The sequence below is a fragment of the Podarcis melisellensis genome, assembly GCF_964234715.1.
Source record: "Podarcis melisellensis genome assembly, chromosome: 5".
NCBI lineage: Eukaryota > Metazoa > Chordata > Lepidosauria > Squamata > Lacertidae > Podarcis > Podarcis melisellensis.
This window is the reverse complement of record NC_138537.1, coordinates 79683025-79694251: the sequence shown is the minus strand read 5'-3', so window position 1 is coordinate 79694251 and position 11227 is coordinate 79683025. Positions and strand designations below refer to the sequence as shown.

Genomic DNA, 11227 nt, shown 5'->3' with positions numbered 1-11227 from the left:
GTCTGAGTAGACCCACTGAAATGGATGGAGCCAAATTAGTCATATCCATTGATTTCAGTGGGCCTACTCTGAGCATGACTGTATATATTATAAACAGTTATAACTACAAAAGTTACTTAATCGGGTAAATTGCTCTTACATGTTATCATAAGGTCAGGGGGCTTGACTAATATCAATAGCCAATTGGCCTACCAATAGAAGCAATGCATGGCAGCAGCAAACTGTTCTCAAATTCACTGCAGGATGTTTTAACCCAGGAATAACCAATGTGGTCCTCTAAAAGTTGCTCCCATTATCCCTGATTATTGGTTTTGTCAGCTGAGGCTGCTGGGAGGTGCAATATATCAACTTCCAGAGGACACCACACTGGCTACCAATGGCTTTAATATTTTACCTGATCTTTGAGCTCACCTTAACTTAGCAAAGCCTTTTTATAAAGTCCACCTTGAACCTTGTGTTGCAAATACTCTGGTTGACTTCCTCCGACTAATTTAAGGATTTGTTCGTCAGAGGCTAGTTTGTAAAAGACAACACATCATTGGCAGTTAATCTTTTGCTGAGACTGTGACAACTGTACTCTCCCTCTCTTAAAATCCCTGATAAACAAACACACAAATGTAAACTAAAGACTTATTGGGTCTAGTAAAGGAAGGGTAGGGGAGGAGGAAAGATGAAGGAGGATCTAGCAATTATCCTATTTTACCTTGTCAAACCTTGTAACAAAAATAAGTTCTGCTGCACCATTACTGTAGGCATACTCTAGTTCATGTGCCATATCTTCCAGTTTATTTACAAAGCTGTAGCTGGTTTTTTAAAATTATTATTTAAAGACATCCATATTTTTATTTTGCTTGCTTCCAACCCGAGTTGCAGAAGAAGGTACGCTAAACATTTTCAGTACCTTGTAAGGCACTATTCTCTGATGTAAGAGGGGAGCAGCCATGCTGCTACAGTGGTTTTTAAGGCCAGACTAAAGGAGACAGTCTTTGTGCTGAACTGCAGAGGCTCCCACACTGTTTCCTTGCAGTCGAGGGTCTATTTACACCAGGGGTGAACCTTTTCGGCCTCGTGGGCCAGATCTTTCTCCGCCCTGCCCCCACCTCCATCGGCCAACTCTGACAGGTGGGCAGGACTGTCTGCCAATCATACCAAACTTTACAAAACTGGCAGAATTAAATGGTGAAGCTGGACCTGATCTGGACCACTACAGGTGGGGGTGGATAGGCATTTGTGTGCTCTCCAGAAAAACAAAAGAATTGGCTTGGATCCTAAGAGAGGTTTACTTATGGAAGTTCATGGAAAGAAAGTTTCCCACCGTTCCCCCTGCCCTGCGGCAATCTTGGCCTCTTAAAAACAAAAGACGCTTCTCTGGATGATTCGGAGCCCTCCTAAATTATTTGGGATGGGTTGCAGGGAGCTGTTGGGAGAGGATGAGACAGGAAATTTTTAATTCCATGAACCTAAGTAAACTCCAAGTCCAATTTGGGAGGCTGCAGGAGCCCATCCCACATTGTTCAGGAGGGAGCCCTGATCCTTCAAAGAAGCAGGGGGAGGAGAAGGAACACTTGACTTCCATGAGCTCCCTTACATTAGTGTATCTTACGATCCAAGGCACTGTATGTAGAAATCTAGCATATTGGGTAGAAAAATCTTCTCCAAGGTATGTTTCTTTTATTTGACCATTCACACATGCAAGCAACACCACCCCTCTGTCTATAGCAGTACACTCCAGGCAAAGCTTTACTGCTTGACTCTGTTGACTGTATAAATTGGCCCCAAGAGCACAATTTTCTAGTGCTCCACAAAGTAAATGAGGCTAGGAAAGCAGCATAAAGACAAAAGAAAGGGAAACCCAGAACATTGAGAAGAAATTCCAGAAGTGTAGCAGTGTAGAATCCATTGCAATAGAAGCAACAAAGAAACGTGTGGCACGTTGGAAACTCAGATCTGTTGCGGTGTGAGCTTTCATAGGCAAAGTCCTACTTCACTAGATGGAAAAGGTGTGGCTTGGAAGCTGCTTTTTGCCTTCTGTTTTCTGTGATGCAGCAGGAGAAGCAAGCTCTTCAAAAATATCAGATGCCCAAAATTAGGGTTATAGTTCAACCAAGGGCTCTGTGCTTATACTGTCCTCAGTCAACCTGCACCTGTTCTGGGAAACGCGCTTGTCCCTCTTTAGGTCTGTGGAAGCCTTGCTGATTTCAAACGCATTGGCCCCACATGACAACATTTATTTTCAGGAAGCGTTGGGTGGATCAAGGCATAGCGGAAACCAAACCTGCAAAATGTTGAGCCCGTCTGAGACTGTGCGTGTGTTAGGTGGAAGAAACCGAACATGAAAATAAAGATCTGGATGTCATCACAATAAGACACCACCATAGATACCACTCCCTACAATCCATTTCATCTCTGAGAACAGGGCCCGGCCCTTGATTTTTCTTCTTCTTTTTATAGTTAAAAAACAAAATCCTTCATTTTTTTAAGTGCCTTAAGGTTGATGTGAAATATTTAGCACATTTTTTTCTTCTGTAATTCATAAAAGGCATTGTATCTACAAAACAGACCCCAACCAGTGAGGCCTTCCTGTTTCAAATCACGTCTTCAAGGATTTAAAAACAATGTTTTTTTTAGTGTGTGCTTTAGAATCCAGAGCAGAAGTCCAAAATCTCAGGCTCTGTTGAGCAGAGTTGTCCTAAAAATGAAGAGATACAAATGAAAAGATAACGTCAGCAAATCGTCTTAAATGTTGTCACCTTAAGTTACATTAAGAGAAACAGATGCAACTGTGAATATACTTGAGATCAGCTCAGATTACTGGCTGGTATAAGTTCCCAGCTATTGATTTCTGGCTGCCCCATTAAGCTTGGCTTCAGATCTCCCTACTGCATAGCTGGATGATTAGGTTTCTAGCTTTCTCTGTTACCTGTGTACTTAGTTTACCCCAGTATTCTCAATCATTTGATAATGACTTGCCAGTCCTCAACCATGTATTGAAAACTGACCACAGATCAGGTTTCTGGCCCTTGATATGGGAACTGGTGTTCCCTGGTTGGTTTGTTTTTTATATTAAAAAAATCTAGACTAATACTTGAGTTTAGCTACTACACCTACACTGTATCTCTCAACCAAAAAGTGATTTGGGATCCAGCCTTTGTCCAGCAAGGCCTTGACTGCTGTGCAATTCAGAGCTGTTCTACTGTGTTGGATTTAAATTTGCAGCAAAATGAAGTGAAAATAAGATTGCAGAATGTTGATGGGCTGTAGTGCCTCAGGCAACAGGTGGGAAATATCACTTCTCAATACTATCCAACTAAAATATTAAAAACCCACACAAAACAATCTGCAAAAAGAAAACTAGTAGACCAGGGAGAAGTCCTTTGCTGGTTGTGTTGGCTTTTTATTTTTCAACAAAGGTGAGCAATGTACAATGTCACACCCCCATACTGTACAGTCATGTCTTGCATGGGGGGTTATGTTCCCCTGGGTGGTCTGGGTGTTTGGCTTTTAGTGTAGTCCTTCAAAGCAGAAATAGACCAATAAGTCTTGTGTGGCTTTGATTTTAATTTGAGCTAGAGGAGAATTAATGGCCTTCTAATTCTCTCCTCTCAATTGAGGCAAGCATCATGGAGTCCATGAGCATGGCAAACTTTGGCGGCACCTCTTCTTTACCTAATGTGTAGCTCCCATGCCAAATTTCTGAAGGCTCAAAAGGCCAGTAGCGTAGGCTGCATTCCGCAGCATGAAAAAGAACCAAGTAGCTGGTTTCATTACCTGAGTGTCTTCCAGCTGTCTTTCTCCATATGATTTTCTGGACCTTCACTTTCAAATGATGCAATAAACAAAGCTGAGGGTTGGGAGGGTGGGGCAGAGAAGGACGGAAAGTCAGTCAGAACATGTAACAAGATTTTAATCACATAGGAACAGAGGAAGTGGCCTTATATGTAGTAAGAACATTGCCCAACCTAGCTCAGTACTGCTTTGACTGGCAGTGTCTTTCCACAACTTGGGACAGGGAACATTCCCACCCCTATCTGTTCCTTCCGCAACTCAAGCAGAGCTACAGCCCTTCTCCTTTTATAGCCATAATGATGTCAAACGATAGCATTTTAGGAGACATAAAAGATAGAATACATTTCCCCCCTCTTATCTCCATGGTATTCTGTAAAGCATGGATAGTTTAACTACACCTGCCGCCTTGGACCCTAAGCCTATAAAACATTGTGGTTGAATTACTGTCAGCAGCCTTGCAAGTATGTATCCTTTCAAACGGAGCCCTAACAGCCGAAGGAATCCTCTAATGGATTCTTAGAACACTGCCACGTGGTTTATGCTTGTCAGTTGCAGAGTTTATATATTTTCGTCTTCCTCTTCAGCACCAACAACATCCACAGCTGTTGGCAAATCTGCCCATTTTCACTTTCACTGTTGAGCCTTTTGCACATGTCGTTTGTGGAAATGAGCAAACTTTGCGTGAGCTGCCGAAGAATCTTACCTTCTTCACTATAAATAGGTGCTGTGAGCAGGTAGCTCTGGATTTTCTTGTCTTTCTCAAAAGGACACTCCACCTGCTTCCATGTGATGAAGTCGTGGATTTGCCTTGAAACTTCCCAGAACTTCTGTGTGTGAGATAAAATTATTCAAATCAGCATTTCATTATTGTTTATTTCATGCCACCTTCTGAACTTTGGTTAAGCCTGTAGTTCAACGGTTAGAGGTGACAGTGTGCAGCCCCCCCCCCCGGGGGAACAGGGCCATCAAAAGGCTTGTCAACTCTATGGGCTGCATTCAGTGCTATACAAAACAACTTTCTCTTCCTTTCCCCATGCACCCTTCCTTCCAGAAAGTACTCCAGAGTCCCCCAAACCCTCCAGAGCTGGTTTGAGGTATGTGCAGGAAGAGCCAAGGAGTTTGGTTGCACAAGCACTAGGACAGCACTGGATGCATCCCTACGGATTTGCAGTCACCTCCATTGGCACAGCTGCAATGGGCCTTTTCAAAGCTGCTGCAATTGTGCACATGGCAGCAGTCACCTCACTCCCTCCTCCCATGTAGAAGCACCAGATCATGCAACCAGCTCCTCTGTGCAGTCCTGGCATCACCAGCTTTGTGGCCCAGCAGGGATTTGAACCCAGGCCTCCCAGGTCCTGTTCTGGCACTCTAACCACTAGGTAAAATAGTTTCATCCCCTGCCCATTATGCAGCCAGCACTTCCATCTTCTACAGATGGGGACATAAGAGACAGAGGTTCTGTGTTCAATGTTGTGATAGCAAGTAACCCAATTTTTTTGTCATTGCCGAGATGAACTCACTTCAAATGCAATCCCCGCCCCCTGCCCCTGATTGGTTAATTGCTCTAGCTTGAACGTGAGGCTGTGAGCAAGCTGTGACAAACCTATTCTGAAGGAACAGAATGCAAACAGATCGGTATAAAAATGGCCAAGTGGCAAGCCTCACTGACTACATATGGCATTCTGTTCTTTTGCTTGGATGTTTTGTATGCCTGCAGTGCTCACTGTGCAACTGCTTCATTCACTGCCTGCAAAACAAGCTGTACCTTGAAGTTTATCTGCCCATTGGGCAAGTGGTTGGTGTGTATTTTATGCAGAAAGTAGATATCTTTAATGAAGAGGTTGAAAACGGGGATGACTATTTTCTCCCTGCTGCTGTGTGCTGTCTGCGATCTCTGTGCTGCTCCTTGAAGGGCTGTTCGGTAATTGCAAAAGTTGCTGGATGGGTCCATGTGATGCTGTTCGGATCAAAAAGAGAATTTGTTAGAATTCCTCTGAGTACAAAGGCTTACAAAATTTGCTTTATAGTGATCAGGATGGGGTAATCTGATAATTACAAACATCCTCCCACAGAACCTTCTTGAGACTGGAGGAAGTGCTATTTCATTCCTTTAGTCAGGTTGCATTCTGAGGAACCAAAGGAGTATGGAGAGTTCTGTATGAAATGGGTGCTTGTCTATACACTGCATGGGCAGGTTTGGATTTGACCTGGGAGTTGTGATCCAGAGATTTTCAGGGTTGGTTCATACATCCATGTACATCATTTGATTACCTGACACCTGATGACCTACAGCTGCACATATGAACTCTGTCCACTGGAAAGCCTTGTGCTGGAGTGATGGGAAAGATATTGCCTATGACTTGTTGGGTGCACACATATAAGTCATCCGGCATTACTAAATATTGCCTTTGGAGAGAAACATTTGCTATTTTATTGTTTGAAAGTGGGGTGTGCTTCTTTCACCAACTGGTTTTTGTTGCAAGGGTCTACTTAGGTTCCAAGTGGCAGAATATTAGTGAAATTTCCAGTGATTCAGGACAAGCCCCCAACAATATCTTTCAAATATTCCAAACCATTTCGCCCTCCTTGCTTTCTCTCTTCCCCAGTTGTGCTTGTTTTCAAATGATTTAAAAATAACGAGAGGTTTGTGGCAGGAATTACTCTGGTTAAATGTTGATCATCACTCTCCACCAGATGGCAGACTTAAATTGGAGATGAATATACATCATGAAGGCAAAAGGAGAATCACTTGGGTTTAAACAGGGCTGATACCACAGGGACTGAGGTGGGGGAGGGGGCACCGGCCACAATTAGGGATATTCCAGGTCCTTTCTCTGAAAGTTCAGCTCCCGTTTTTAAGAAGGATTTTTTTACTTATGGACTAAAGATGCACAGGCACTATTCTGCCCAATTGCTCAGTAAGATGAACCAATGTATTCCTTCTCTGCAGTGTTCCAGCCTGATGTGGGCAAAGCTGCAGATGTATGATGAGCAGTGGGGAACTTTTAAATATTATTTTCAACTGAAACTGAATTAAAGTTTGTGAAGAAATTCAATGGCTTTTGAGAGATCAGGCTATCTTAGCTGTTTCTTACTCAGCATCTTATAGTGTACCTTTTGAGCTTCATTCATACTATCTGGCTATGGGCAGAGAACAATTACTAAACACAGTTTTAAAGACTTTTTTAAAAGGAAGAAATACATGGCACATTTCTGGCAGTACGTGGCAAAGCATGAACCATTTATGGTGCTATAATGTTAGTATTATCAAAATGAATGGTTTGGATTTTCATATCATGCTTTAAAATCAATTTTTCTGGGCTGTTCTAGTAATGCATTGATGCGGATTTTTGCTGTTGTGTTGTGAACCACTTGGGACACGTGGAAAAAGCAGCGTATAAATGATGGTGATGATGATGATGATGTAATTACCTCTAAAACATCAAATTTGGCTGTTTTGACTTTGGACCAAGTTTTCTTTAGTCGGGCAACAGGACTCAAGTTCATACCCGCTAAAAACAGAAAGAAAAAAACAAATGGAAAATTTTCAGCAAATCATTGAAAACATCCCTGCATGTCTGTCAGGATGCTTCCTGCAGTATTGTTGGTGCTATGTTCTGCAAATCACTACTTCTGCAGGCAGTTGTGTCAAAGGAGGGTAGTGTAAATGTAAACAAGGGCTCTGGTAACCCCAGGTAAGAGATCAGAAACAGGCCATGGGATCGCTTGCTTCTTCTCACTTGTTCCTCTCCTCTCCAGACTACATCCCTCCTTAGCCACCCTTTCTATGGTTAAGCACTGCACTGGCACCAGCATTGACCTGGCATCCCACTTAACCAGGATTCTTAAGCCCCCTTCCCTGAAGAGGGAACATCTGTAAGTTGGGGTTGCAGCTCTCTTAACTGGGGCTGCGCAACTCTTCCAGCCCATTTGCATGTTTAAAGTGCACTTCTGCAGTGGGTGAAAACCCCGATCTTCCAAGAGCCTAACTCACACAGGGAATCTCCATGAATACAGAAGGCTGCTGGCTGCAAAAGTGCACTTTAAAGCAAGGTGGGACTGGATGTGTCCCCACAGCCTACATCTATGTGTGTTTCCTCTTCAGGTGACAATGCCAGTTTTGAGTCTAGGACAGGAATTCTTCTTAGCTCAGTCCCAATTAAGATGGCTGTTGTGTACCTTAAACATGTTTTAACACAGGATGGAGGGAAATTTTGCTATTGAGAAAACAATTCTGTGTCCACTTTTGGTCACTTTTGTTACATCTGTGCCAAAGGTTTGAAGCTGGGAGAAGTTTGCATTTCCAGGATTTGGATAATCTCTGATTATCTCCCCCCCCCCCCAAAAAAAATGTCCTTTTATGTAATCAGGACAATTCACACATTAGGCATACATCTAAAATATTCTAAGTGTGCACTAGATTATGTAGACAAGAAGAGGCACACTTGTCTTTTGCAAACATGCACTGACTCACTCTCACCAGGGAGCCAGGATTGGTTGTACCTCTCCGTCAAATATGCTTTGAGCATCAAACTCTGATTTGCCACTCTGCAACGCATGAAAAGGTCTTGTGTGGCTCGTCTCTTTGGCAAGCGCAGACTACTTTTACCTGTCTTTCCCCTGTCTCTTCGTTTGATCTCCCACTGCTTACCAGTTAATTATTTGGAGAGTCTCACTTGGTAATATCTTTGATGCCCATTTGTCATCCAGAGTGCAGCACTCTCAGCGGGACGCTGCATCTACTCAAACACCATCATTCTACTGACGCTGTCACACACATTGCCCACAGGTGCCTTGAGGAAGAGTACTCACAGATAATGGCCATCATGGAATTAAAGTTTCCAATGTTGAAGCACTCTCTTGCCACATCAATGAAAAATTCCACTATTCTTGTCCGCTGCTTTTTCTTCACAACCTGAAATTTTAAATGCAAACCTTGAGTGGGAGAAGTGGGGTAGCATTTACTCAATGGAGGCATGGCATCCCGCAAGCAAACAACATTTGTTTTTAAAGGCTTTGAGGAAGAGCATTTCAGTGGAAAAGGTGTTGATGCTCCTATCCTGATTTGAGTCACCTCCCCCCCCTTTTTAGAGTAAGCCTTTGAGATAGTGATCTAAGATCCCTGTTTTGTTTAAAGAGCCATTATATTTGGAAGATCATGAAAACTTTGTATGTCCATGGATGCTGGAATCCTGTAGCCTTATGTAAGGAAGAAACTAGGCGTTGGGGAAATTTTGTCAAGCAAAGAAAGAATGGTTTTAGTGACTGGAATACCAAATACATTTAAAGCATTCTGTCCTCAAATGTAGAAAATAGGAAATATTCTATCCAGGGGAGGTGTTCTTCTGTAGGGTGGAAGCAGGGGGTTTGCTTCACTATAGCACTGAGGATTTATAATCCAGCTTTTTTAAACGTTACTGTTGATAAGATATCCTGAGGTAAAGCACTAAGCTCACTTCAAATCTGCAGGGAAATGAGACTAAGCAACAGCATTTGCACAATTATTAAGGCAGAGCAAGAAAACTGCCTCAGACAAGGCAGTGAAAAATTGCCGGCCCCTCACTCTCGCTCACCTCATTATTGGCTGCTAGTCCTGATGCTACCACCTAGCAAAGTGAACATGTCTGCCACCCCATGCACCTTCTTCTCCTTCACTGCCCAGAGTGAGGCATTTTTCCAGGAGAGTCCTGGTGCCACCGCTGCAATTTGCCACAGTGGGGGAAAAAATATGCACTTAAATCTCCCCCTGAAAACAAAGGGTTTTAAAATTCTTAGCTTTGTCCAAATGACTGCCCCATGTTGTTGTTTTTTAAACACATTTGCTTCCCACATGACGTGTTGCTGAGTTGCATTTTTGCCTATGCTGTTTGTAATTAGCTTCTGAGAATTAATGGGTTTGGTACAATTATCAGCCACTGTTCACTAGCCTTGTTGATAGTGGATCAATGCTTGCTTTGTGCATTATTTTTTCAAGTTTTGTTTCTGACAAACATTATTTCTTTTTCTTAAAGGCAGAATCACATGTAGAGAGGCTACACTAGAACCTTTCTCCCAGAGTGCAAGATTTTACATGCAGTAAATTAATTGACATGGTGGAGCATCCAAAAATGTCATTGCCTACCTGCAATCTAAAGTGATATAATTCAGGAAGGACACTACCCCATGATTCTGCCACATGACTCTAAGAATTTTGGAAAAATACACCCCAAAATTTATCACTGTAGGTTTTTCACTACCATACTGATTTCGTACGTCTGGAAGATGATGTTTTGGGATACATTTCTATCTTCCGGTCAGACTCTGACATGTTACGAATCCTATGTGCGGTTGGTGGCCACCTGTTTGCATACAGAGAAGACACTTCTGTTGAGGTAAGCCTACATATTCTCTATATTGGGTTTTCACAAACCCTAAGAAAGTTGTTCAGCTCTCAGTCACTAATGGTTGTTCTAAGTACCTCTAGATACTTTCATGTCACAGGCACACAATTCTCCCTTTTAATATATGGAGTTTGAGAAAGAGGCACATGCTGTACGTTTTAGTTTGGCACTGTAAGCAGCTCAAGCGAAGCTTGCATCTTGGAAGCCACAAAGACTAAAGTGAAGATGTACTGTTTGTTACAAGGCATGATGTAAAAGGTAAAAAGGTAAAGGTAAAGGACCCCTGTATGGTTAAGTCCAGTCAAAGGTGACTATGGGGTTGCAGCGCTCATCTCACTTTCAGGCTGAGGAAGCCAGCATTTTTCCACAGACAGCTTTCTGGGTCATGTGGCCAGCATGACTAAACAACTTCTGGCGCAATGGAACACTGTGACAGAAGCCTGAGTGCACAGAAACACCATTTACCTCCCCCCACAGTGGTACCTATTTATCTACTTGCACTGGCATGCTTTCAAAGTGCTAGGTTGGCAGAAGCTGGGACAGAGCAACGGGAGCTCACTCCGTCGTAGGGATTCGAACCACCAACCTTCTGATTGGCAAGCCCAAGAGGCTCAGTGGTTTAGACAAGGCATGATGTGTGTTCATATGACCAAACCCATTCCTGTTCCCTCGCTGTGGTCCAGTTCATACATTTCCAGAGCAACATGGTTGCTGTTTCCCACAGCCCCCATCCCATAAAGTTCCAGAAATATATGACACACTGAATTGTGTTGGAGGTGAAAGTCACAGGGGACTTTGCAGTGCCACATCTGCTAGAACTCAAGGGGGAAGTACAGGGATGAAGTAGCCTCCTGGGATATCACTACATCCTACAGTGTTAGTGTCGCATGGGATGGAGCCAGGTGAAGCAGCAGTAATGCTGCTTGGGGAATGTATGAATTGGGCTTTTGTTATGCAGCATGAGTCAAATCAGAATAGGACGAGAACGGGTGCAAAAAATACAAATGGAAGCTGACCTCAAGTGTCAACAAATATTCTGTAACGGATTGCATTTTTGCATG

The 11227-nt window shown here is 43.0% G+C and overlaps 1 protein-coding gene across 7 annotated transcripts in view; it reads right to left on the bottom strand.

Moving 5' to 3' along the window:
* Positions 1–817: 817 nt before the first annotated feature.
* The window catches only part of RASGEF1A (RasGEF domain family member 1A), a 237947-nt gene continuing 227537 nt past the window's right edge, over positions 818–11227 (bottom strand). For all 7 annotated transcript variants that reach the window (XM_081913704.1, XM_081913701.1, XM_081913705.1 and 4 more), the window contains exons 8-13: positions 8599–8701; positions 7219–7298; positions 5552–5743; positions 4490–4613; positions 3769–3841; positions 818–2689 (exon numbers count right to left, since the gene is read on the bottom strand). In XM_081913704.1, coding sequence (XP_081769830.1) covers positions 2665–2689; positions 3769–3841; positions 4490–4613; positions 5552–5743; positions 7219–7298; positions 8599–8701 — 597 coding nt within the window. In that variant the 3' untranslated portion in view covers positions 818–2664. The remainder of the gene's footprint in view (positions 2690–3768; positions 3842–4489; positions 4614–5551; positions 5744–7218; positions 7299–8598; positions 8702–11227) is intronic.